Source organism: Gavia stellata, chromosome 2, assembly GCF_030936135.1.
Source record: "Gavia stellata isolate bGavSte3 chromosome 2, bGavSte3.hap2, whole genome shotgun sequence".
NCBI lineage: Eukaryota > Metazoa > Chordata > Aves > Gaviiformes > Gaviidae > Gavia > Gavia stellata.
This window is the reverse complement of record NC_082595.1, coordinates 42,551,024-42,578,436: the sequence shown is the minus strand read 5'-3', so window position 1 is coordinate 42,578,436 and position 27,413 is coordinate 42,551,024. Positions and strand designations below refer to the sequence as shown.

The 27,413-nt window shown below is 42.0% G+C and overlaps 2 protein-coding genes across 2 annotated transcripts; both read left to right on the top strand.

The window, feature by feature from the left end:
* The first annotated feature begins 1,300 nt into the window (after positions 1-1,300).
* On the top strand, positions 1,301-16,825 carry MTRF1L (mitochondrial translation release factor 1 like). Its single transcript, XM_059834620.1, has 7 exons — positions 1,301-1,589; positions 4,339-4,418; positions 5,625-5,808; positions 12,005-12,168; positions 13,113-13,230; positions 15,074-15,210; positions 15,655-16,825. Exons 1-7 carry the CDS (start codon positions 1,301-1,303, stop codon positions 15,868-15,870), a joined length of 1,188 nt encoding a protein of 395 aa, XP_059690603.1. The 3' UTR covers positions 15,871-16,825.
* A 1,972-nt stretch (positions 16,826-18,797) lies between these two features.
* Positions 18,798-25,100, top strand: FBXO5 (F-box protein 5). The gene is made up of 5 exons (XM_059835564.1): positions 18,798-18,807; positions 20,702-21,438; positions 21,762-21,852; positions 23,053-23,214; positions 24,780-25,100. The coding sequence occupies exons 2-5, from the start codon at positions 20,717-20,719 to the stop codon at positions 25,029-25,031; spliced, it is 1,227 nt and encodes a 408-aa protein (XP_059691547.1). The 5' UTR covers positions 18,798-18,807; positions 20,702-20,716; the 3' UTR covers positions 25,032-25,100.
* The last annotated feature ends 2,313 nt before the right edge of the window (positions 25,101-27,413 follow it).

The following is a 27,413-nucleotide window of genomic DNA, read 5'->3' as shown; positions in this document are numbered from 1 at the left end:
ACCAAAACTACTTAGGTGGGCAAGCACTACTCTTGCTTTTGATATTACATTCATGAAAATAACAATTTACTAATGTATCATATGGAAGTTACTGTTATTTCACCAGTGTAATTTGGTTGTAAAGTATGATCACCGAGTTCTGTTAAGACATGAACAAGGACAGAAGAACAGCAAAGACCCAACTTTGACTCCTCCAATGACTGTAATATAAAATACTGCCTAATAAAGTTTTATGGATAGCTGCACAATTTTGTAATAAAGTATATTCTTCAAACTGTTTAGAGTTTAGCCAAGAATCTTATTAATGATGTTATCTAAAACAAGGTTACTATGCCACCCTGTCTGCATACCAGAGGGGATTTGTTAAGATCATCCCACAACATCCATCACGTCACATTTACTAGATGACTGCGTCTTCACTGCCTTCCCCTTTAAAACTTTGACGTAAGACACTGTGCTCAGATCTGTGTTTTGTAAACGGGTAGTCTTTCAGTCTCACCACTAATCTCTGATCTAAAGGCTCTTTTTTCCTCTTCCGACAATGCGTTTCTTTTCCTCTGAATGCTTCATTTTGCACCTGCTTTTACTGTGGACATATCCTTCCACAAGTATTTACAGCTTCCTCCTCCTCTTCCTCCTCAGGGTATTCTAATTCCGAACATTTCTTCTGGAGCGAGAGGGAAAGACCTGTAAGAGTAACCTGAATATCCAAAACCCCAACCGAAACTTTCCGCCTGCCCTTCCACACCAGCAGCCTTGGAGCTTGGCTGCAGCATAGGAGGACACCAGCACCCCTGCGGGCTCGCACCCCAGGAGCCCTGCTTTAACCTTGTGGTACGGAGGATCTGGAGACGTTTGGGCTTTTGAGGCGCTTTTTTTTTGTCAGAATGAATAAAAAACCCACCCAAACGTCACTGCCTGTGCCGACAGAGGCCCCGCTGAGGCCCGCAGGGAGGCTCACAGCCCCGCGGCACGAGACGGTGGCCGCTGCCCCGCGCCCGCGGCACCCTGGTAGTGCCCCGTTACCGCCCGGCCCCGTTCCTTGCCCCGCCCTGCCAGCGCTGGCCAATCAGAGCGCGCCCGCCCCAGGGCACAGCCCCGCGAACCGAAGGGAGCCGAACCCCTTCGTCCGTTTCCGCCAGAGTAGCCCCGATAATTTCCGACTGCGCCTGAAAGCCGCGCCGAGCCTCTTCGGCAGCTTCCGGAAACCCGGAAGGGAGGCGGCCGAGCGCGCTCGGGTACCTCCGGCACGGGCCGGGCTGGCGACGGAAGAGCGCCCGAGCTCCCGCCGCAGCCGGGCATGCGGCTGCTCTCGCGAGCTCTCCGCGCGGCGCAAGGCTGCCGGGCCGCTGCGCTGCCCCCTCGGAGCCTCCGGGCAGCGCCGGAGGGGACATGCCCGCTGCAGCCGCGCCGCGGGCAGAGCGCCCGGCCCGGCTTAGACGAGCTGTTCGCCGCCCCCCCCTTACGCCGCCTGCTGGAGGCGCGGGCGCAGGGCGCGGGCGGGGCGGGGCCGGAGCTGGCGGCGCGGATCCAGCGGCTGCGCGACAAGGAGCAGGAGCTGCGGGACACGCGGGAGCTGGCGCGACAAGGTGCGGGGCGGCGAGGGGCGGGGCGGAGGCGGTGCCCCGCGGCACCTCCTGGCGGGGCGGGGGGCAGCGAATGGCATATGCCTACGCGATTGGGGGAGCGCCCCAAAGGGGCGGGCGGAGGCGGTCACGTGGCGCCGCGCACCTGTGAGGGTGCCGGCTGCGCGTGCGGGAGGCGCGGCGTGTGGCGGCGCGCGCGGGGCGGGGCGCGCGCGGGGCGGGGCGGGGCGGGGGCGCGCGCGCCGTTGGCGGGAGAGCGGTGAAACGCGGGAAGGGTTAAAAACCTGTCAGCACGGGGAAGCGCGGGGCAGTTCCCTCGCGCCTTCCATTGCCGACAGCGAGCCAGCCTCCTGAGCAGGGGTCGGGGTACCAGGGCGCCGCAGCCGCGGGAGCCGCCGGTGCGTGAAGGAAGAGCGGCGGGACAGCGTCTGTGCCATCCGGAATCGCGACGACTGATGAGGGATGGAGAACTCCTACCCTGGTTTTGTGCGGATTGTTTCTCGCTGCCAGGACAGAGCCGCTGCCTGCCCGCGTCCCTCTGGGCAGCCGTGGACCTCGGCGTGCCTGGCGCTGCCTGCGCCCTGGCCTTCAGCTTTGCGTGGCGCTGGGAGCTGCGCGCTCTTGGTGCGGCCAAATAGTCTGTCTTACCCTGAATCAAACTTCGTTTCGATAGCAGTTAGAAACCAAAATGCAGAAAAGGAGTACTTCAGGATCAGTAAACACTCACTAGATCATGAAATGTTCCCTAGATCGTTTAATACTTACTACTTCGCTAAATACTGGTTAATCAAAAGTGTTAACTGTAGTCAGTTATTCTGACGAATGGAGATGGCAAACACTGTCTAAAAGCAAATGGTCTCTTTATTTTTTTTTTTTCCTATTCATTCTCTCCCACCTCAGATTGAAAAAGGAGAGATGGGTCCTTTGGACAAACTAATCATTGACCCAAAATAACTGAATGGAATGGAAGATTCTTTTTCTCCCTTCAGAACCTCCTGAAGAAGCCAGTGTCGTCCAAACCAGGCTTAGAACTCCAGCCGAGTGAAGTGATCACAAGGGCTTAGTCCATAACTTTGAGCGCTTCTGTAGTTCATCCTTAAAAATATTTTTATATATTCTTTTAAACTGATTTTAGAGCCTATGTTACATTTGTGTCTTAAAGTATGCAACTGCTATTAATTGTTATATTAGATTATTTCTTAATTGCATAATAATTGCGTTATCAATAACTGGTTTGACTCTAATAGATTTGTAATTCCTTAATTCTTATCCTTCCTTCTGTTGGCCTTAATGACCAGCCCTTGATCAGTCAAGAGTTATTGTAAAGAAATGTAGATAGTTGGAGATGATCAAGTTTACGTGTTCTAAAGAGTTACAGTTAGTCAGGTAGTCAACCGTGCACGCTCTCAGCCAGCTGTAGGTAAAGCATGCTTGTTGTTTAAACAAATTTACACATGATTAACTTTTTAATTTCCTTAGAGAATTGATTGGAGGGGGCTTAATTCACCAATGTTAAACCTAAATTGTAAAGTCAAAAAGTTTCATTTAAAATTGCGCTAGTGACTAAATGCAGTTACAGTGCTGAAAAGGTGTGGCTTTATTGTAAGAGTGCACATCCCATCTCAGCTGAACGTATTTAAAAGCTTGCTGTACACAGAAGAAAGAAGTCTAGTGTCTTTCTTTTTCTTCTCTTGCTGCTGACTCTGCAGTTATGTGTCCCAGCACCTGCCCCACTTCTCCCTTTTTCATTGTGTGTACCGTTTTCTCCTTTTGGGGTAATATTTTTTTCTTCTGGGCGAGTGAACTGAATCAGTGCAGATCAGAGGCTGCTTAAGATGTTGATTTTTTTTTTTTTTTTTTTTGGGGTGTGTGTGAGGTTTGATATTGACCAGAAAAAAAGGAACATTTTAACATACTGAAACTGTAGTACAGAAAAACAAGTCTTAATTTTAAAGCATTATTGTTGATCAGTCAAATAACACTTTAAAATTACAAGTTCTTCTTATTATGCAAGAGTTCTTCCATACCTTTGTTTTTAGTGATCTGTTAGAAGTTTTGCAGCTGTTCTGGAATAAATCAAAAGAGATAAAATACTTGAAATTACTACTATTATCTTCAAATCTTTGCATATGGCGATGGGGGGAATAGTCCTTTTAATGAAGAGTGTCAGTTGTGGGGCTGCTGTGCTCTTTAAATCCTTGATGTTCCTGTCACATTGAAATGCAGAAAGTCATTTCTTAGAATCACAGAATGGCTGAGGTGGGAAGGGGCGTCTGGAGATGGTCCAGTCCAACCCCCTGCTCAAGCAGGGTCACCTACACCAGGTTGCTCAGGGTTGTGTCCAGTCAGGGTTTGAACATCTCCAAGGGTGGAGACTCCACAACCTCTCTGGGAAACCCATGCCACTGTTTGACCACCAGCACAGCAATTTTTGGTTTTTTGGTTGAGTTGGGGTTCTTTTGTTTCTTTGGTTTTTTTAAACGTTTAAGTGGAACTTCTTGTATTTCAAATTTTCCCATGTCTCATACCTGAACAATATCAGAAAACATTCTTAATAGGTACTGTGTATCTTCATTACAGATCATATTATTCATCTCATTTTCTGACAGGTTTAGTGTGTTTGGGGGGGTTTTGTGTGGTGGGGTTTGGGTTTTTTTCATAGAGTAAATTCTTCATGCGGTTATTTTTCAGAAGGTTTTCTGAGAGTGGCACTGACATAAGTCTGAGGATTAACCATACTCAAATATTCCAGATGAGAGCGAAGATTTCCGGAAGCTTGCAGAAAGGGAAATCGCCTCCTGTGAAGAAGAGATAGCTGAACTGAAACACCAGGTTAGATCCCCTTTAAAAGCCTCTATTTCCTTGCCATTCTTAAATTAACAAAGCCAAATTGTTTTCTCATCAAAATAAGATGTATACGATAAACTTTTCTCCACCTCCCCTCCCTGCCAATTATACTCCTCAACTAGTGTCTGTTATCTAAGGAGAATGAATAATGCAGATGGTGTAGAGACAGTCTGTAAGTGCGTGCCTGCTTGTACCTGAAACTGTTTGAATCAATACATCTTTATAAGTAGGTGCTATATTTCATCTTGTCTGGGTGTACCTTTATGGATGTCCAGCTTTTTATCTATTGGAAGCAGTAAACTTGTATAGTATCACACACACTAGTGGTTTTGAAAAAAATAGTTTAATACTATGTAACTGCTTTAGAGCGCTACCTTATATAAGTGCTACATAGATACTATGTTATTTAACATAAAAATAATGATCTTACATAAACTGTTACATATTCTTAATGTTACTGGTGAAGTAGTCGCTTGTATTGTCACGTTCTTTATTCCTTCGACAACAATACAACAGTCGCTTTATAAATATTTTTGTAAATACTTAAGATTTTGCCAAAAGAAGGAGTAGAAGTCTGTGGGAAGAAACATCACCTAATGCTAGTAAAGGAAGATGATTGAAAAGCATTTGCAAATGCTTTTGATCCAGCCTGCAAAATTGTGGTACAGTTTTTTGGTTCTCGTGTATCTTCCTTCTACAGATCAATATAGGGCTTGCTCTCCCTTTTTAAATAAATAAATGAGTAATACAGCTGAGTTGTTGTTGAAGGACTGTCCTCCTGAACATCCATACCTTCTTAGCTCTGCAGTTGAGACTGGGTTAAAAGGGAATCTGCTGGGACGGGAGATTCTCGGTTGTCTTGCAAGAACCGGCGTGTATCCTGTGGTGTCCAAACATCGCAGTGCTCCTGATGGGTGAAAACTTCTGTGAAGTTTCGTGGGTCTTGAGGGAGACCTGTGTAGCTCCTGCGACTGTGAACAAAGACACGGAGCCTTCCTGCAATGCAACGCTTCCTGACTGCTGGTTCCTCGCTGCAAGAGGCACGAGAAGCCTGTCCTCTGGGCGACCAGCGAGCTAGTGCAGGAGAATGCAGCCTAGATCGATTGCAGGCTTGTCTGGTATTTTATACTATTTCAGCTGCGGATAGCAGTGTCAGAGGAAAGTCTTAGCTGGGTGTTTTTGTATTCACAGATAGTGTTGCTTTTGATTCCTTCAGAAGAAACAGACAAGAGTGATCTTGTCATGGAAGTAACTGCTGGAGTTGGAGGGCAGGAAGCCATGCTGTTCACCTCAGAGATATTTGATATGTATCAACGATATGCTGCCTACAAAAAGTGGAAATTTGAAATATTAGAATACTTTCCCAGTGAAATAGGTCAGTAATGAAAATACTTAATCTTTGTAACTTTTTAATTTAAGTCGAAACACTCATTCGTATGACACTTGAATTTCCTGGCTACAGGAAGCTAATTTGCACTAACTTAATTTTAGAAGCGGAAGACTGTTTGAATGTCTGAGTACAATTTTCCTCAGCTTCTGTATTTGACAATGAAATTCCATTTCAGAAGTACTATTAAAATACTGAAGTGCTAAAGAATAAAACCTGTCTTTCAGTAGTTTCAAAAAATAGAAATGAAACTAAGTGCTTGGTGGAAGAAAATTCAGAAAGTGATGCAGATATATTGTTTTAGCTTTACTTTTTTTTTTTACAAATACAGATTACATACACTTTTTATTTGGATATGCTGTTCTACTTATTACTTAATGTTTCTAGGGTTTATAGATCACTCTGGTGGCAGGCTGAAAATCTGTTTATTGTTATGGATCTCCTGGCAAAGAGGTATCAGTATAATTAAAACTATTTTTGAGGTTTAATCTGAAACATCTTGAATTTATCTGAAATAATGTAATCTGAGGATTTATATAAGGAAATGGGATGTTTGGTTATAGCTCATTTGTAACAGCTAATTGATGAGCAAAGTGGGGGAATTGTAGAGACTTTGAGAGGAGAGATGAGATCTAATTATTTATTAAAGTCTTCAATTAAAATTTCAACTAAAATCAGTTCAACAGCTTCATGCCAGTAAAAGGAGATGTTTCTCCTTTCTCCCCTCTTCCTTACTGCCTCTCTGCCTGTCTGAGCAGTCCTACTTTTTTTTTTGTCTGTTTTGATGTCCGTTCACTTAAACTGGCAAAGACTCTGATTTTTATGACCAGCATAGTTTTTTGCCTAGTTAATGTGTTAAGTCAGTTCTCATGAGCCTTAGGGCTAGCATAAGATAAGCAGCAACATGGGGCTGAATGCAAGGAGGTGGAAAAACTGGATCTTCTGGTGATGATGAGCTCTGAAGTTGGTTCACTGCATCGGATGGAACAGTGTCTTTGCAAAGATGGAGATTGGTAGGTTTACACAACAAACTGAGGCAGTGGCACATGTTAGTTAATTTTAGCTTAATCCAGTTAGTGGGTAAAGTTGTTTCACAAAGATCAGGCTGCCGCCTCTGTGTTGCTGCTGACTTCTTTGCATTGGCACGTGTGATTATGCGTCTTTGCAGAGTCTCATCACCAAGTCAGTCGAACTGAAAAATAGCACAAACTGCCCCCCCCGCCCCCCATTAGTTTTCAGGTAATCCAGTACAAGAGAAGAAGAGAGATGCTCAGGGGGCGGTGGAGGCAGAAGTGTGTGGCTCCTGGTGGTGGCAGTGAGAAAACCAGGACCTCCTTCCAATAGCAAGAAGTTCAGTCGGCTTAAGCCAACTGTGAAACTGCAGTCCAAAACGTGCTCAAGCAGTGGCAGGGATTTGGGGTTTTGATTGACAGATTGCTAGCCACGTTTCTCAGCAGGCTAGATTTGCTAAGTCTGTCTGTGTTAACGGATCTGCAGGCTTACTGTTATCCATGCTGTTGTGAGTAAAGCTAGGACATTTTGCTTACTTACATATTGCTGCAGAGGTAATGTATCTATATCATAGTGCGTATGGATCAGTAGATGGGCGCTTGTGCAGCTTACTCCTCCTAGCTCAGATTGGTTGTGAAACTTTACCTGTATTCATACTTTCATCAGCATTTTTTCTCTTTAGTGAAACTTTGAAGACTAAATAAGAAAAGCTAGGATGTTAGGGTATGCAATCTGTCAGAAAACTAATCTTTTTTCAGTCAACACTTAATATAATTGCAGAGAGATTTTTAGCAAGCTTTGAGAAAAGCGAAGCATCTTCTAACACTTTTTCCGTTTTCTTATGCCATATATTGGACTCAATGATATTTTCAAGTATCTTGAACCCTTTCTGTTTCAGCTTTGTAGAAATTCACAAAAAATAAATATCCACAACTCTCCTAATTGAGCTTCTCATGTCAGTGAGCTACTTTCCCCTTCTAATGAAGGTCTTTTTGTGCCCCAAGACCTTTCTTGCATAAGTAGAGTTTTTGATTCACTGTTATATATTGAGGGATTTAAAGAAGGTTCAAAAATTGGACTCAGTGGAAGAAATACAGTCAGACATCACAAACTGGGAACTTGAAAATCTAAGTACAGGCTTGATTTATTGTCTGTATTCACACTTCAAAAAAGGGAGGCCCATGTCTTCACCTTTCAAATATGCAGATACAATTTAACTTACTATGGATTTCACTTACACTTCTGGGTTCCTAAAATCTTTAATAGAATTTGATTTTTAAAAGGTGTTATATCTGTAAAATATTTGAATAACTTTCTTTAGAGTTCTTAGCAAGTGACTTATTTCAAGTTGGTGAACATGAACTCAGGTTTTCACAGTATCACCATCTCCTTCTAGAGTGGCTGCTGTTGATTCAATTAATATACATCTTTTGATTTAATGACACTTGAATTCAGTATTGTCTATTAACTAGATTTGTTACTATTAATAAACTTCTTTTTATGGTCAAGAGGTCATTTGTCGAGTAAACTGCTTGCACAGTTCAAGTGAAGGTAGGGACAAGAAGCAGCTTCATTTTACAGCACAGCTTGTTGCTGAAAGAGAAGAGTCATGTTTATCCCCGTTCATGACCAGGCAAATGCTTTGCCAGGAGCTGAGCCAGTTCAGCCTTCAAAGCTGACAGAAATCTGGTAAAGTTTGGTGGGCTTTTTTAAGTAAATGGAATAAACATGGTGCAGGTTAGATGGGTGTAAACAGAATGGGGGAAGGGTATAAGTCATCTTTATTTCATATACTAGGGGGAGAGGAGAGTTGCCCTTTCCATTGAGGCAAGACTTGGATGGGGTGAACCTCAGCAGTCACATACAACTTCACCATCAGAGCACAGTTTCACAGTCAGCTTAAACAAGGGCTGTCCCACCTTCCAGCCAGCTGTATCTTTCTTTTCTCTCTCTTTCAGCTCTAGCAGTTTTGAGGCCACAGTGCTAATTGGATCAATCCACTGATTGGGCTTCAAAACTCTCTATTATTGGATAGTTTTAAGTCAGGTCTGACTCAGCTTGCAGTCCTGTGATCGGAAGAGAAAGGGAGTTGAGCTTGACTACCCTTTTGGTGAAAGCTCAGTCCTTGGACAAGGAGCCCACACCCTCAGAGGCATTCTCTTTAATGCCATAAATGGGAAATTGAAGTAATACATTAACCTAGTATATTTCTAGCCGGATTTTCTCTTTGAAACTCCTAGGGTTTTAATGGATATATATTTGTTTTAAACTGTTTTGTCTTGCGGAGGGCTTGCCTGTGCACTGAAATGAATGTTTAGGAAGGTAGGACATAAATTTAGAGAAAAATAAAGACAGCCCTAGCTTTTAGCAGCCTCTTGCAGTGTATCTTCTGATCTTACTTGCATGACCGCATATTATCAAAACTGAGGCACTAGAAATAAATTGGGAGGTGGGGGCACTATAGATGGCACTGCTGCTGAAAGGCATGTTTGAGCCCTCAGTCTCGAAGTGTCTGTGCTATGCTGAGGAAGAACGGAGTTAAGGATGCTTGCTGGTGACACTAGGCTGTTGCATCCCATCCAAGCTCCATTTTTATGGACTGCATGAGCAAAAGCAAGGACTTATATTAAAACGTCAACCTCCCTCATTTCAGAGAGCTCCAGAATTTGGCTGAAATGTGGATGTGAGCATGTGTGAACATGAATGTTAAACAAAGCTGCAATTAAGAATTGGTTTCAGTCCACTCTTAACTGACTTTTTTGACCTACCCCAAGGGATGTCCCTGTGCAAAAATAGCACGTTCAAGATTTAGCTCGCACGTTAAAGCACGAACCCATGTCATTATTTATCCGCTGCCTCTCACCCTGTAGTGGCAGGCAGACACAGATATGGGATTTTGTCTCAATCTGGGTATAAGATGCCACATAAAAAATGAGTGCAAACTCTCACCTTTGTTCTGGGCACATCAGCTTTCAGGATAGAGAGGGACATTTTAATTGAAAGGGACAAGCATATATATTTGACAGCATATATATTTGACAGGCCTATGACATGTCTGCTAGAGTAAAGGGTTTGTTGAAATTTCATTGGATTTGGGTGCATTTCATATTAAACCTGTGTTGGTAATAGTTGTTTTGAAGCAGTATGACCTAAACACCTGTCTTTTAAACCAGTTTCTTGGTCATCTCGTGCTAAGCACTATGGTACCACAGGCACGCTGTCATCACTAGAAACTTAAACTCTCCTGAATGTGTCACAGATGTGGCTGCAGCTCAAATAGACAGACTGTACCTGTGGTATGTATATTAATGCCAGGAGAAGTGAGGGAGAAAAGGCAGAACATTAGCTTTTGCAATGAACTGCTTATCACTTAATTAATACTTGTCAGCAGTGCCATAGCCTTGTGGACATTCACATTATTTTTACTCCTGACATAGCCTGGCTTCTTCCTCATGTGCAGAGGTTGTTTATGATTTTTTTAGTACTTGCTTTTGTATGTAAAGGAGTAAGTTTGTTTTATTACTGAACTGCATTAATTATTTTAGGTTATATAAGATTCTTTTAGAGTAAAGAAGAAAATCGTTTCTTCATTTGAATAGCATTTGCATAGCAGTAAAAGATTTCACACTACCAGTTAGAATGAAATTTACTGATCTAAACTGAAGATTTTGACAGATATTGTTATTTGTTAAACTACATGCTTTATGGTCAGATTTATTCTAAACATGACAGATTTATCTTACAGAATTAACAGTAGGTAATGGCTATAAATTGAATCAGTGAAGCACTAGGCATGTTGAACAGTGCATTCGAATCAAAGCGGTACAGATTTGTACAAGTAGGAGAAAAATTTTAAAAGTCAGAAGGACAAAAATGAGATGAAAGAGAAAGGAAGAGGCAGTTTAGGCTATTTTCTACAAACATGACTGTAAAAGGAAATATGTTTTAGTAAAGTTATGAGGGAATGTTAAATTTCCATAGAACAAAAACGTTTGCAGACCTTCTCCATGGAGGTAAAAACCTGGCCTGCGTTCTGGCTGATGATTTTTTTCCTGCTCTGCAGGGCATTTTCAGATTCTACAGTGTCTTCATTTTCCTTTTTTAAAAAGCCGCTATCTTGTCCCTATGGTTGCTTTCCTTAGTCTAGAGAGAGCCTAAACCAGTATGTCTGAGACGTATGTGCCTCTTCTTTTCCTCGGCTGTGGTTTCGTGTTGCGAGACTTCAACAGCAATACTCTTTCAAGGCCGCCTAACTCCTCTTTAATCATTCCCTTGGCACGCCATCCACTGTGCTAAGAATGGGATCTGGGAATTAAGCTGTATTAAAAACCAAAACAGGTGAAAAATTACATTCATTTATGGTGCCATCACTTCTCTGATCCTTCAGACAGTTATACGGGTACGACTGAAGGCTTTGCACGCTAGCAAACAAGGAAGAGCAAGAATGCCATAAACTAGTACTGCAACAAACTCTTTCTGTCATGAAACCATGATTGTATTGGGCTTTGCTTCCAAGCTTCAAGCTGTTCAATGCTAGTTTTTAGTACATTGCTGTCAAGTGTTTTGCTGGATGAATTGGTAAGAGGGGCAGGAGTTGGGAGTTCTGATTGCTCCAAGGGAGCAAAAGATTAAAATGAAATAAAAGAGCAAAGACGAGACACGGGTAGAATGCATAGAGAAGAATGGATAACAAGAGGAGTATGGATAATGCTCATCCTTTAGTTAAAGAGTTGGGTTTTTTCCCATTGAGTGATAAGGTTCTGAACTAACAATAAAAAAATTGATGTAGTTTCTGAAGGTGGCTTTCAAAATTTGATCTTTATGTAAACTTACTACTGGTGTTAGAGTTCTGCTATGGTTTATGATTGCATGTGTACATGTATGTACATGGTTGGTGGACAATCTTTCTATGTATATAAAAAAATGAAATTGGACTCTATAAAAAAGAATTTGACAGTCCTTTACTTGAGATAGTGTGTGAGTATGTATGTCTGGCTTTCTTTTTGAGTTTTCTTGCATTGTCAGTATAATTCTGCCTAAGTATTTAAATGGTCAATTCATAATTTTAAGGAACAAATTACAACGATGTCTAAATACGCTGTTTGAAATATAACAGCATAGTACCAACAGTTTTTCTTAACAGCTTTACAACTGTTTTTCTTCTGTGTTTAAGGTGGCCTAAGACATGCAGTTGCCAGTATAGCAGGTCTTGAGGCTTACAAGTACATGAAATTTGAAGGAGGAGTGCATCGTGTTCAGCGGGTGCCAAAGACAGAAAAACAAGGACGCATTCACACCAGCACAATGACTGTTGCAATATTACCCCAACCCACCGAGGTAATATTTATCTTTTAGTATAACAGACTTTACCATGAGTGATGTTTTTACATGCTGCATTGCTGATACCCAAGTGTTCTCTGTCTCTCTTGTTATTCTCTCTTAATGATTTTTTTTTAATCTTAGTTTTAAACTACATCATATTTGTTTGTTTATTTTTTTTTGTCTAGAGAGTGAAATAAAGAATTTCTGGATTTCCTCATAATCCTAATCTCAAGAAAATCACTGGCAGTTTACTTCACTAGGACTTGAAAATTCACTGTGACTGTGTCTTGCATGTTTTGTGGAAAACGTTACATTTTTTACAAAATAACAAAAGACTGAATTAGTTTACAGGGCTTATAGAGATTTCTTTTTGCACCTCCTCTTCCCCATTTTTGTAGTGTCCTTGCTTTCCCCTTCCAAAATGTACGGGTAATAATTCATTCTCGCCGTATTTGCTTATTTAAAAACAACTGGCTAAGAATTAGAGCTTTGTTTTGATCTTTGTTTCATGTTGACCTAGCAAACTCCTTCCTATTCTCTCCCGAAGTTGTCTTACTCCTTCGTCCCAGAGACCATCACCCCATTCCAGAGCCAGCAAAGGGAATATGTTCCATTTTATCTAAAAACCATCTGGTCAGGTTCAAATATTTGGTTAACTATGCTGGAAGAGGGTGCAGAGCTTTCAGAAGAGGGGGAAGATTAGTGCTAAGGGATGGTTATGCCTTAAGCTACTATTTTTCTGATTTCCTGGCTTCCATCATGTCACATTCCAATCTGGCTACAAGGATTTGTTAATATGTTTATAAGTGGATGTGAGCTACCACTTAAAAACTTTAAAAAGTTCGATCTTGCCTGAATGTGCCTTATAAAATAAACCAACTATGCATTTTTGACATCTGTCTAGAAAGAAACAACATAAATGTGTTCTTTTTTTGGTTTTTTTCTGTCTCCCATGATAGATGAGGCTGCAAATTAATCCAAAAGATCTACGGATAGAAACAAAGCGAGCTAGTGGAGCTGGAGGCCAGCATGTCAATACCACAGACAGTGCTGTACGGATAGTTCATATTCCAACAGGTGCTTCGTTTTTTCCTTAGTGCATTGAAAAACTGATGTCAGAATTTCTTTTGAAACAATGGTTTTATTTTCAAACCTGCACAACAGTAGAGCAGAGTTTTCATATAGTTTTCATGTGTGTTTATAGTACTCTAAATGCACCATTTTGTGCCCACTCCGATTTGTAATAGTGAAGACTACTGGCTTCAGTAGGTAAGCTATCCATTTTGCCATTAAGTAGGATGCTTTAAAAGCGTCCAGATCAGTTGCTATGAAAAAGTTACATTTAAGCTTTCAAGTAATGGAAAAGAAACTGAAAAACAGAGTAGGTTAAAATCTGATGATTTGCCTTTTCTTGACTGGTCTTCGAAAGAGAGATTGCTCTATTTCCATATTAAAATGTTGCTTTTAATTGCAGAGTCTACTCAGGATGCCAGCTTCCATTTGTCTGCTGGCTCCTTTCCCATAGATTACACACATAAGTAGGAGGCCCACCCCCAGGGCTCGTGTTAGGAAACGTAGGAGGGATATGATACACCCTCAAATGCTACCTGATTTTCGCTATCGTATCTTTTTTTTTGATTGCCATTCCTGAGCTTTTTACTTCCCTTTGAGCAATCCACAACAGCTGCCTCGACTTTCATTGCTTTTTAACTTTTCCTCTTCTCTACCACAAACATTAGTCAGGCTTTACAGCCTCAGGGTAATCCCAACTGCTCTTTATCTTCACGTATCCAGATTTTTGCCACCCATTTCTTCATATTTATTGAAGACATTAATCCATTCTGCACTTGTTGCATCACCTCAGTAAAGTAGGAGGTAAACAGTGGAGAGGATAGAATTCTGTTCAAGATAATGGTGACAAAAAGGTACTCCAGGTTCAAAAAGTTTTGCATTGCCTGCATGTTTGGGAAAAAACCCCACAAACTAAAACCAACAAATGATCTTAGTTTTTGCTGAAGGCGGTTACTAGTGTTTGTTATAGAAATCTTAAAATGTATTGCAAATTTTTTTGTGGTTATGCGCTAGAGATGGTTCATAGGGGGTTTTATATCTCACCTTATCTCCTGACTTTTTCCTATTCCACCTTTCCCTTCTTCATTCCTCTTGATCTCTCTTCCTTTACAGTTGTCCTGTTAGTTCTTCTATTTCTCTCATCCTAACTCTTTATAAACCTTCATTGCAATCCAAAAAGTTGTTTGTAAACAAGTCTTTCATAAAGCAATACTGTGTAATCTTATAAAAGCATACTGCAATCTTACCAGAGTTACTTAAAATAAACCCAAGTAACAACTTAGCTTGTGCTGTCTTCTTCCTGTATTTCTTCTCCCTACTCCTTTCTTAGGCTGTTCACTTCTCATCTTAACCTGAATTGTATGTTTTGGGGGGAGAAACCACAGCTTTTTTTTTTTTAAGAAAATAGTGCCCACTTTTGTATATTCTGATCATATTCTATTTATTCACTATCTCATGTATTTTACTGCTCCTTAAATCCTAAATGTCCTGCAACTGTGGCCAAAAATTACAAGTATTAAAGGTGTATTTTGTAAGTCAGATCACATCATGTATCTTTTATTTCATTATCTACCTGTTGTCCAACGTATCGAATTAAATTTCTTGTCTTATGGCTTAAAGTACCTGTACAGCTCAGCCTGCACTTCTCTCCCAAAATGTATCAGCCTGCACTTCTCTCCCAAAATGTATCATTAGACATTAATAAGCCTGGACTTTTACATACCCAGTCCAAAATACGTATTAAAGAAAGAAACAGCTTATTCTAACATAATAAAAATCTTATAGAAATTGCAAAACCCTTTTAGTATGTGTTACTGTTAAGTGTTAAAGGTCATGATATTTTTGGCAGGGATTGTGTCTGAATGTCAGCAAGAGAGATCCCAAATTAGAAACAAAGAGAAGGCAATGCAAATGCTGTCTGCTAAACTATACAATGCCAAACTGGAAGAAGAAACCAAAAAGAGAAACAGTGTTCGAAAGATTCAAGTAAGTTTCACTTAGTAAAGACATAATTCTGTACAAGCATATGTTCTTAGGGGAACTGCAAATAGTAAATGGAAATATAGAGGAACAGGAGCCCAGGAAGGACTTACACGAGACAAAAAAATTAAATTCTACTTCGGCCATGAAGATTGTATATTAGCCAGACTTAAAATTTCAGTAGTATGTAAATTCTAGAGATCTAGTGAAACAAACTGTATTACAGCATGAAGAACCAGAATAGCATTAGGAAAAGATACAGGAAAATTGTTCTTTTGCATGTTTGAGAACGATTACTGCAACTACTTGAACTGGTCTGAGTACTACGTAACTAACAAATTTTGGATAATCATGGGAGGAAGAGAAAGCTTTTGCTTTAGATGCTTAATCAATATTTCATCCTTTTTATAAAAAGATGATGATGATATACTGATTCTTCTTGGTTGATAGATGGGGACTAAAGGAAGATCGGAGAAGATCAGAACATACAACTTCCCACAGGACCGGATTACTGACCACAGGATAAGCAGATCAGTGCATCATATTGAGCGTTTCATGCTAGGGGAAGAAATGCTAGATGAAATGATACAAACTCTGAGAGAATATGCTGATTATGAATCTTTAATGGAGATTATTTCAGAAAATGAAAATAAGAATCTATCCTGAACGTTGCTCTTTGTCACCCCATTACAACAGATGTAGACATTTGTCTGCAAAGGAGCTTCTTGGAGCACCACCCAGCAAATGCAACTGCTTTACAGATCATGAAAGACACCACAACTTGTTTCCTCATGACTGATAAACAGTTTTCTTACTTGCTGAGTAAAAGACTTTATTACCTTCATATGAGACATTATTGCTGCAGCAGTCCACATAAAAAGTAAATTTGACTGGGCCAGAAGTCACTGCAGTTTTTACCTTTCTCCACTGAGAAGATCCTGATACACCACTCTCGAAAGGTACGCATTAAAAAAATGAGCTATTTCTAGTTCCAGTTCTCATTTAAACAATAGTTTAAACATCAGTACAGTGTCAAATAGCATTTTGTTTGAGTGATTAGAAGAAAATGATAAATAAATGACCCCACTACTTATAGGCATATTTATTTATCACTTCACTTTGACTCCCTCTCCCATACCATGTATATCTCCTTCATGTTTTCATAGCCTTCTGGCCCTTATTAATAAATACAAAAAATACTTTAGGAGTATGCCTTGTTTCAAAAAAAAAAAGCTGTGGAAGCCAAGTGACAAGTTATATGAATTGTTTTTGAAACAGATGTTTCTGTTCTTGAGTCAAAAGTGAAAATAATCGTTACAGTATCGTTTGGCTGATATGTCAGTCTCCATTTGGCTTCAGTTCAGTTTCTCCTTTACGTTTTTAATTGACTCTCCAGTTTATTGATTTTTCTAAACATTACATGGTATGAATGGCATCTTTCTGTTTTTGTCTTATTTATTTAACAGCATCTTAAAACATTTAGTCTGTGAAAGCAAAGTAAAACTTTTGGCTTTCTAATCTACTGATATATTTGCAAGTGTTTATATATCTGTGGGTAAAGAAGACTTTTAACCTTTATTTTAAAATACATTTTACAATCCCAAATATATATAGCATACAAAACCTGCAGCTTCCGTTCCATGCCACATTATCCCATCATGCGTTGTACCTATGCATGTGTGTATACACACACAGAATGTATTTGAAATATAAATACCAGTAATTAAGAAATTGAAACCTAAGGAAAAATATTACTGTGAATATAGGGGTGTTTACTTTCAGACTTCTAATTAAAATTAGTGTAAGAAATTAGAATAGGAACAAAGGAAGTTTGCTACAGATAGCTTATAGAAATGCATTCTTTAAACATCCTATATAAAAGTCAACTGATTATATCAGTTTATTATCTTCTTTTATTACATTTGAGACTGCAGTTTGAACCCATGCATGTCAAAAAAACTGCACAGAATCTTTTAATACTTTTATCAGCTTTGTTTTCTAGGAAATACTGTGTGGTAACTATGATAAAGTTCCAAATTTTTTAATTAAAGATGCATACATTAACTTCAGATGTAGGAGTGCCTGTATGCATAAGGTGAGGCATACGTATTTCCTGTTGGTAAGTGTGAGATCTACGTCTGCGTTTACTAGCAGATTTACAACTCCCAACTGGCACATAAGAAAGTAAAAATAAACATTGATGCATTTTGTGTGTAAAACAATTAGATATTGGTTGGAGAAGAAACTAGGACTGAAGTCTTTATTCCTACCAGATCAGTACTGTAAACGGAAGATTACAGAGCACTTGTGACAGTCATCTTGACCTGACTTAAAGCCAGGCTATCTTATACCAAGTGACGGATATAGTTTGCGATTCCTCCTCTCTAACTTCAGCTTCATAGTCCTTCAAACAAATGAGAGCCATCAATCAGGTCTAAGCACTGGACTACCTCATGAAACTTACACGAGTGTTCAGGTGTTTGTCACCCTAGACTTGCCCTGGTGTTCCAGCTGGTGGCCTGGCTGGCCAGATCCTGGCTGGCTCCCAGTCTCCCTGTTCTTGCCTGGCTCCTGAACAGACACTAGATGTGGTGTTGCCTTGCAAGTGGCCAGCCTCTGATCAGTGTGGGAAAAGCCAGGTATCATGTGGTTCTGGCAGAAGGCTGACAGCAGCATCCCAAAGCTGGCATCTGACAGTGTCTTACAAGGTGGACTTCACTGCCTTGAGTGGTACCTCCTTGGCCTGTCACGGCAAGCTTTACTGCGTAAAGACCTGATGTCCCTTTCTTGCTCCATATTCATTTTAGTGCAAGGTCTGTTGTCTCACTACAAATCCAACCTCCCTAAGCTGTGAAAAGATTGTATTTTGAGCAGCGGTGGGATCTCTGCGCTGGTGTCCAGTCTGCTTAGCTGCGCGTAGCACTGCTCCTCACTCCCCCAACTACTAACAACATTGATCATACTTAAAAATAAACACAGTTCTGCCATGGGGAGGAACCCAAATGTAAGATCCACCGCCCGACTTAACAAATCCTTCCCTGGGCGAGGAGCTTTGCACGCTCTGAGCGTGCGGGGATGATGGGGAGACCCCAACCGCATCCATCTATAAAAGCAAACGCAGATGCAGTTGGGCGCCAAGCAGCGCCCAGACGCGTGTCAGCCCCGCGGCGCCTAAGTCGGTTGTTCGTTTAGGAAAGCGCCGCGAGACGGTTCTGGTGCCGGAGGACGGGCGGAAGGGGGGGCGGGAGGCGCCGCCGGGCGGGCGACGCCGGCGGCCCGGCCCCGCCCCGAGCCCTGTCTCCCGCGCTCCGCCCCCCGCCCGGCCGGCCCCGCCCCGCGCGGAGCGCGCGCGCGCGCCACCTCCGCGCCACTCGCCTCGCTTCTTGCCGGCCGAGGAGGGAAAATGCGAGCCGGGCCGGCTCCGCCCGCGGCTCCCCGGATTGGCCCCCGCCTTCTGCCCGCCTCCCATTGGCCGCACCGCCCCCGCCGGCGGCGTCCGATTGGCCGGCGCGGTTTTGGATACCAAATTCAAAGTTTTTAAAAGTACCCGGCGAGGGCGGCCGCGCACTCACTGCCTGCGGCCGCGGCGGCGCAGCCCTGCAGGTGAGCGCGGGCGGGCGGCGGGGGCTCTGTCGCGGGGCCGCTTCGGGGCAGCGGGACTCCGCGGTGAGGGCACTGTGGCAGAGCCGCTTCGGGGCAGCCGGACTCCGCGGTGAGGGCTCCGTGACCCGGGCGGAGGGGCTGCTGGCGTGCGTGGTGGCGGGGCTGGCGGTGCTGGCGGCGCTGCGAGGGGCGGCAGGCGGACCGGGGACAGGGATCCCCGGCGGCCCCCCGGCCCCGCCGCCCTCCCCAGCCTCGCCCCGCAGCTATCCCGCCGGCGGGACAGGATGGGATGGGATGGGAAGGGACGGGACAGGATGCCGGGACGGGATGGCGGCGCATGGGCGGCCGCGGAGCGCCCCGGTCCCGCCACCGAGCCGCGTGTGGGGCGCGCCCCGCTGCCCGCCGCGCGCTAGTGGGTCCGGGTCCGAGCCGGGGTGGGGAGCGGAGCTCCCGCCGGCGGGCAGCGGCGGGCGGGGAGGGGCCGCGCCGCGCTGCGCTGTCTCCCGCCCGCCGGGCCACGCCGCCGGAGGGGGACATCCCCCCGGCGCGCTCCTGCCCGCCCCGCCGCCACCATTTTGGGGGGAATCCTGCAAGGCGGGGGAAAGCGGAGACCCCCGAAGGCTCAGGGTGCGGTTCCGGGGCCGCGGGGGCACGGTAGGGCCGGGAGCCGGTCTACCTGCCGCCGACCCAGGCCATCTTGAGCGCTGGGCGGGAGCAGCCTGACAGCGCCGCGGGGGCCCGCGGCTGAGCCCGCTACGCCGGGGGGTCGGGGCCGGCCCCTGGCGCCCCGAAAGGCGGCGGGCGACTTTTCCCAGTTCTGCGGGGTTTCAGCCCAAAAGCTCCTCTGCTCGCTCGCGGCGCGCAAACGAGGGGGGAAGGGGAGGAGGCGGCGGCTTAGCGAGGGCTTGCCTCTCTCCCCCACCTCACACTGTACAAAGCCGTGAGCGTATTTGCTCCTTTCTTCCACCAAACGTAGGTACGAAGAAGGGACTTTTTCCCTGGAAAGTTTATGAAGCGCATTTTTCTAATACTTTTTTCCAAAACTGCTGGAAGTGCTTAAATCCCTTAAAATACCTGCTCAAATGGGGGAGCTTATTTTTCCTACGGATTACAAAGCATGTTGAAAATTATATTCGCCTTAGATTTAACACGACAGAGATGGCTTCCTTCTCCCCTTCAGCCCTCGCCCATCCCCCCGCAATTGTTAATAGATAGCACCACACTTCGGGGGGAGGGGAAGGAAACAGGGCCAGAAAAGCTCCATTTCCCTAGAACATATATCGACCTCCCACCCTTTTAAAATCATGCTTGTAAGTAACCTTTATTTCGCTGTGACCATTGTTTAAGGCTCGCTGCTTTCCATTGTAATTTACACATGCATGTGAGCACTCGAGCTTTTCCTCTGCCTCCCAGCCTCCTCGCCTTTTAAAAATGCCAAATACCTGGCTGCATCAGCAGCATTGCCCCTGGCCTTGCGGCAAACTTCAGGCTGCTCTGGCCTGGTTATACCCCTGCACGAGCCTGCTGTCACTCATGGACCCTCTGCCACCCGTGTCCCTTGCAGGGACCGCAAGTGTCCTGAGTATATCGCCACATCTCGGGCAGGAAGCGGAGGCATTGGTGTGTCTAAAAGTAATCTATACTGGTGGAGTGGTGACAAAGCAAATCACCCCGTCAGTTTTCTCGCCCCGGTTATATGCAGCATAATGTGTGGCTGTTCAAATCCTTAGTTCTGCTAGTTGTCTGTGTTTTAGACGCTAGAGGGTGAGTTAGGTAAATGCTTAAAATTCATAATGCAGAAGGAAGGGATGATTGGTTCTTTGGAAGAAGAAGAAGAAGAATTTGTGATGCACTTTATGCTGTGTTGTAATGCTGTCCTTGTTGTTTCTTGCAGGATACAAACAAAATAATGAAATCAAACCTTAACCATTCTTTCAAAATGAAATGTGATTTTGATTGTACGTCTCTTCGTGCTGGGTTTGCACCATTGAAATCTGCTGTGGAGAAAACAAGACTGGAAGAATCCTGCCCCTTGAATTATGAGGAAAGCTTTTGTAAAAGCTGTGCTGAAGAGCATCAGAAAATACTCCTTAGTGACTCGTACCATGCAACCACCAGAAATCTAGATCTTGAAGATGAAGGAAGACCTGTACATAACAAAGAAAACAAACAAGTAACCCAGAGACTTGATGAAGGTATCTATGAAATGGAGGCACTGGAAAACAGTAAATTTAGTGAGGACAGTGGTTACTCCTCTATGTTAAGTAATCAATACGCTGATGCAATAGAACATGAGGATAGTATACCTTTGGCTGGGAATCTCTGTGGCACACCAAAGCGTTGTCTCATGAAGAACCAAAACCAAGCACAGTTTTCAAAGAAGACTTTGTTGCCAGTAATCCATTATGAAGAAATGATTTGCTCAACTTTGAAAAAAAGTGGTAAAAGAAATCTCAAGTCTTGGGCTGCAGTAGACAGAATTGTTTTTAGGGGAAAGGTTGAACTTTGTAACCTAATTGGAAAGAAAATGGGATTAGATAGAATAGACATTCTTGCCGAACTCTTCCAGAAGAACCTGAAGCATATATTAGCAAACATTTTAAGGCATCTCGGTGAGATGGATTTAATAAAGTAAGTATATTGATCTCATTGTCTTTCATTGGGAAAGTAAACAACCTAATCAGATGGCTTAAGAATGTTTTAGATATGGGGCTTGTGACATTTACTCAATGGTTAGTATTATGTATTAGTATATTAAAACATGTACTGTCAATGTAAGCCATGACATATATGGAGAATGTGTCTTTTACCTAGAAGGCAAATTAAAGACTACAACTGTGAACATATCCCATCTTCTACACGAAAGAAAAAGATTACATAGCTTTTCCCACTATGAAAAAAAAAGCTTCTCCCTTTCCTTGAAGGTAACTGATATGTTTGTATTGTCCTTGCAGTTTTGCCAAAGTCAGCACAACGTGGCAGAAGATTCTACAAGAAGATAAATGGATTTTTCAAATGTATAGTAAAGCTGTGAAAAACGTTTCTGTAAGTTTCCGTGCTTGTTAGATATTTCAAGCCTAAACCAGCAGTGTCTTTCTGCTGTTTTGGGACTCCTCCCAGCCCTAAGAGATCGCAGAAGAGTTTCTTAGATTGAAAACATTGTCACTGGAGTTTCTGAGTTTGTCCTGTTAGGATGCCCTGCCTCGAGTGTTGCTAGTCACTTCACTGTCTTTGGAGCCCAAGGAAGGTTGACTGAGAAGGTTACCCAAGGAGAGATGCAGATGTTCTTAAGAGCTTCCACATGTCCTCTGTTACAGAGGCTGGCAGAAAGGAGAGGGTCCGTTCCATCACTGCCCGCTGGGCAAGCCCTAGAGGCTCTCAGCCCAGGCTTGCTTACTTCAGCGTCCCCACTGATCCAGAAGGGAGAGAGACTGAGAGAAACCACTCGGCTGACTGTGCAACTAGGTTCTCTGCTTATACTTTCTAGCAACAGTCTCTGAAGTGCAGCATGTTGGCTACAGAAAACTGAAAAGCTTTTTGCACTGTGAGCTATTCCTTATGCCTCTCTGTCCTATGAAATAGAAAATACGAGATGCAACCATGCTAGCATGGCACTTTACAAGGCAGGACTCTTTTAAAACACTAGGGGTGTTTTTCTTCCTTGAGAGTTGGAGAGACAATGAAACAAGGCCTAGGATCTGCCACAGAACAAGGTAGTCAACTAGTTTGAATTTCTTGTAGCATTTTACGGTGCTAGTCTGTTGGGATGAAACAGCTGGACACCACTGAACATTCATCCCATAAGGTGTGATTTCCTCCCTGCCATTGCATGCATTTTAACCTGAACTGCAAACTTAGAAAATTGGTGGGAGAAGTTTACCGCTCAGAAACAAAACTTCAAGCATCCCTGTTTACTGTAAAGAATGAGAAACACTGCTTTGCGCTTTAAAGCATTGTGGTGACTAGGTTACATGCTCTGCGTAAATAATTTTGATGTGTTAATATGAAAGTAAGTTGTATTATGTAATAGAAGATGGTTGGGTTTGATGGATCTATGCATTACAACAGTAGTGATGAGAAAGCTAAGGTAAAATTAGTAGCAGAGTACTTGGTATGATGCTTTTTAATTGGAATCCTTCTAGCCAGGAAGAAGGATCAAAAATAAGTTGTCTACTTCTATTAAACAAAAAGTCAGTATCAGATAAGTCTCTTCTCAAATTTTATTCTTGTTTTTCTCTTCATTAGAATGGCACTAAGGCATCAGAGCATGCTGCAACAAGGGAGTATGTTCTCTACCGAGCGGCTTTATCTTCCATTCAGAAAGCAACCCCACCAAACAACTTAAATAAAAAAGGCACCAGATCCAAAGCATCTAAGAATCACAGCAGGCTCATGGAGTTTTCTGAGGTAACTGGTGATTTCCATTCATCTTTAATTTCTCACATGTTGTCTGGCACACGATCAGCTTGTAAAGCATATTTCTGAAAGAGGTATCTCCAATTTGAAGTGCTTGTAACTCTTATTAGTACGGCTGCCAGATTTTGCTTATTGATCCTATTTTAAGACAATGTCAGAAACTAAGTGGAGAATATTGATACACTGGGATGTTCTACATATTTTTCTTTTTTTTTTTCCCCTGGATGTCTATGTGGCTTCAAAATGGCTTAGTGATTTTTTTGGCTTAAATTTTGGCTTGGATAAGACATGAAAAATTTTAGTAATTTCCTCTTACTTTCCCTGGGCTTATAATGAATCGCATGTTTTCCAGATAAGCAATCCTACAAAAACTGTCAAATTTGCTTCAACACTGATGGGCAATTTTTTTTTTTAAAAAAAGACTAAAGGCTAAGTAGTTCTTGGTTTTTTTAAAAAATTAAACAAATGAATACTTTTCCTGTTCATTCTGTGCTTTTTTCCCCAAATAATTTTCTGACATTAAAATGGCTTTTTTTAACTACATATTTGTAGTGTGTCACATATTTGGAGTTGTCAACAACAGCCAACAGCCTAAATTTCCCTTCACCTTGTTATTTCTCTTAAGCTTTTTTCTTCCATGTGTAGGTGCCAGTCTACATTGTGTCGTAAAAGACTTCTAAAAATGTTTATTCAAAGTAATTGTTTGTTAATAAGCAACAGATTTTCTTAACTAGAAAAAGTTTTTATACTCAAGCTCAGAAGTCATATTCTGCAAATTTGTGCAATAAGAGAAGAAGGTATAATCGCACTGGAAAGTGTGATCAAGCTGCTCTTGCACTATTATACAGCACTTTGTAGCATTAGGGATCTGAAAGTTCAACAGTACACTGAAGTAGCAGTCTAAAATTTTTTTACTTGGTAAACATATATATGTCTATACACACACATTTAAGATTATAAAAATTTTCCTTTTAATGATTGAGTGATATAAGGTGTTATACAGGTCTGTAATTTTCTAATGCTGAATGATTTTGAATGGAGGATCTGTTTTTGTGTCAAAAATGAATTCACTGGAGAAAAGTAGGAATTGCTTCCATTTGGTGTCTCAAGCCGAGTGCCCCACTGAGCTGAGATTTCTGGACACAGTGCTCACTTTTAAAAAATGTTAATGATTTAAATGGAATTCAGATTGATTTTCTTTTTTTTTAATTAAAGTTCACTAAATCACCATCCTTGGATGAGGTTTGGAGGATTCAGGAGGGCTGTTTTTCTCACTGGTTTGCGTTTAGTCTGTCTGTTCTTTAAATTTAAAATTTAAGGAGTTTTAAATTGGCTACCTCTATTCCAGTCCAAAGTACCTGCAGTTACTGGACTGATTATTCCTGTTCAATCTCCATCAGAATTTGATACAGCCAGAATTAGGCTAAATTTGTAATTTATCTCTCTAGAGTAGGAGAGTTTATAACGTTCTGTGGCACTTAGATAACATGAGGAAATATTTGGGGTGTGTATTTACCCTCCACTCATGATTTTTCTTTATATGCTTTTTCCAACAGGCTGCCAAGACCTTGAAAAACAGCGAAAGCCTTAAAGTCTGCCATCGCTGTGGCTCACCTGCAAAGTATGACTCCTATCTACAAAGAGCAGTATGCAATCGTGACAGTTGTGGCTTTGACTTTTGCACAAAGTGCATGTGCATCTACCACAGCTCCAGTGACTGTATGAGTGGCAAACCAGTGAAACTCAACTCTAAGCTAGGGCCACTTCCTGGGACCAAGAAAAGCAAACAGAATCTACGGCGATTGTGATCCATCCATCCCAATACAGATTGTCAGATGTCCCATAAAAGTCTTTTTGGGATATGAAGTTATCCACAAAGAAAAACAAACAAGAAAATGCTTTCTGCTATTCTATATTAAAAAAGAAGGTTGATTTTATTATTCCTCTGTACTATTTGGTCATGTGGAAATTCCTAGGAATCCTCACAAATATCCATTTTAAAAAAGCCTTACTAATCTATAAATTTAAAAGAAAATTCTGGATGTGGATTCTAATAACATCTTAAATATTGTCCTGACAATTTGGCTATTGTGTTCCAGTCTTCAAAACTCCACAATAATATTGAACAAAACAAAATTTTTGGCAAGTAGCCTTCCATGTGTAACCCTATGAATTCTTGAATGACAGAAGGGGGAGGCGTAAACTGTGTTTTACTGACATGTTTACTCTTGTTCAAAAGTCTTTTAAAAGCATTTATAGTAAGAATGTCGAGTGAGGTGGGTGAAGTCCCTTTTAACATAAAATTATGAGGCAGTCTAAATTTTATGATTTTTCTTTCAAGGCTTTGCCTTAATTTTAAAATGTGAAAGTTCATAATACCATTTTTCTCTGATGGTTTACCTTATGTAAATCTTAAATTGTTGCTCTTCCTTCATTTCTTCATTCAGAAGCTGCAGGTTTTCCTTGAACTGAGGTGATACCCTTTCCAACTTAAAAAAAAAAAAAGTACTGTATCTTGGTTATACTGCTAAAAATACTTTGTTTGCCAGTGTTTTCCAAATCATAAGATAAATTTTTAATATTTGTATATACTTGTAAATACTACTTTAAATATTATTGATGTTTGTCTTGTAAATGTGAAAATAAATTACTGTTCTCAACAACCTTGTTGGCAAATCTGGACTTCCTATTTATCATCTTAAGAGATTACTTTTCATGCTCATTTCTCAAGTTTTCTAGTATGTGCTTCTTAAAAATGTTGATTTAACAAAGAGCAAATCTCCCGGTTTTGTGTAAAACATACTGAATCTATTCTCATGCTGTGCTCCTGCAGCTTTGCTAAAGGCTCTTAGCAGTAATTGCTGACTGTTTCTGAACCAATGCATTCAATAGAAAATTTTCTATTTGCTGAATTTATGCTGCTATTGCAGAACTACCTTGCTGTCAGTAAAGTCTTTGTGATTCCACAGCAAAGAAAGGCAAGCTTTCAAGAAAAGGACAGATCATTTTCTGGAAATATCTGGGGTTTGGGTGTTTTTTTCCCATTAGTAAGTAGATAACAGACTGGGAAGGCAGTGTTGTAGGTCCTGTTCTTTGAACTGGGACAGCAGTTACATACTGCATGGCAACTTTTCCCACACTTGTTAATTTTCCATTTGTGACAGCAGTGGTAGAAACAGTTGAGCAGGACCTCAAGAAGATGTTGGCTGAGATATATCAAGGACTTTTGTTACATAAATCTTTTGTCTATTTAAGTCCACTTACAGATATGCTCAAGATCTGAGAATGAAAGGTAGAAGTCTTCCATCCTAGTGTACAGGATGGAAGTTATTCTGGTAGTTAGACCATACCACCTTTACCAGCCAGTCCTGCAGGCCAGAAGAATGGTGTTTGTATAGGAACTAACAGCCCTTGACTACTGGATAGTGGTGTCTCCAGTATTGTTCATGAGACATGGAAAAGGCAATGGTCAGGGGCTTGATATTCATGCAACCACTGTGAGTCTGTTAGTAGGCTGCGGGGTGAGCGCATATAGATAAGAAATATAAGCAAAAGTTTGTTATAAAATTTTCATCTGCGTATACTGAAATTACAGTGTCCTGAAGAGTGCAGATATCTTAGTGGGATCTGGACAGAACTGCCATTTTGTTCATTGATTTTGAGAAATGTGACACAGGCATCTACACTCAGACTGGTGTTGCAGAGTATGATACATCTTGAATTAAAATTTGTGTGTCTGTTTTGGACCTGAATGTGGATGTTACAAAATTAACAGGTTTACCTTTTCAGGTTTTGAGCTTACTAAGGGAAACTAACCACTCTTTAGTAGGCCTAACAATTTGTACATGGAGAGAGTGAAGAACAGCTGCTTTTTTGTTTGTTTCCTGTAGAAATTTAGCTGCTCATGCAGAATTTTGAGGAAAAATCCTTGTTACCTCCAGATAAGGGGGAAGAATTGTACTCCATGGCTTCAGTGGTCACAACTGGAGATGAACAATATGAAGAAACAGATATTTTTCACTAAGTTCTGAGGCAACTACCTTCTACCTGAAACCTTGTTGGAAAGGTCAGATTACTTGACTTCTAATGAAGCTTTGGCCAAGCTGTAATGGCTCTGCTGCAAACCATTGTGGCTGTTTCTTTCCTCTTGTCCAACCATTTTTGTCTTATCCTGATCCTCAGATCCTTGC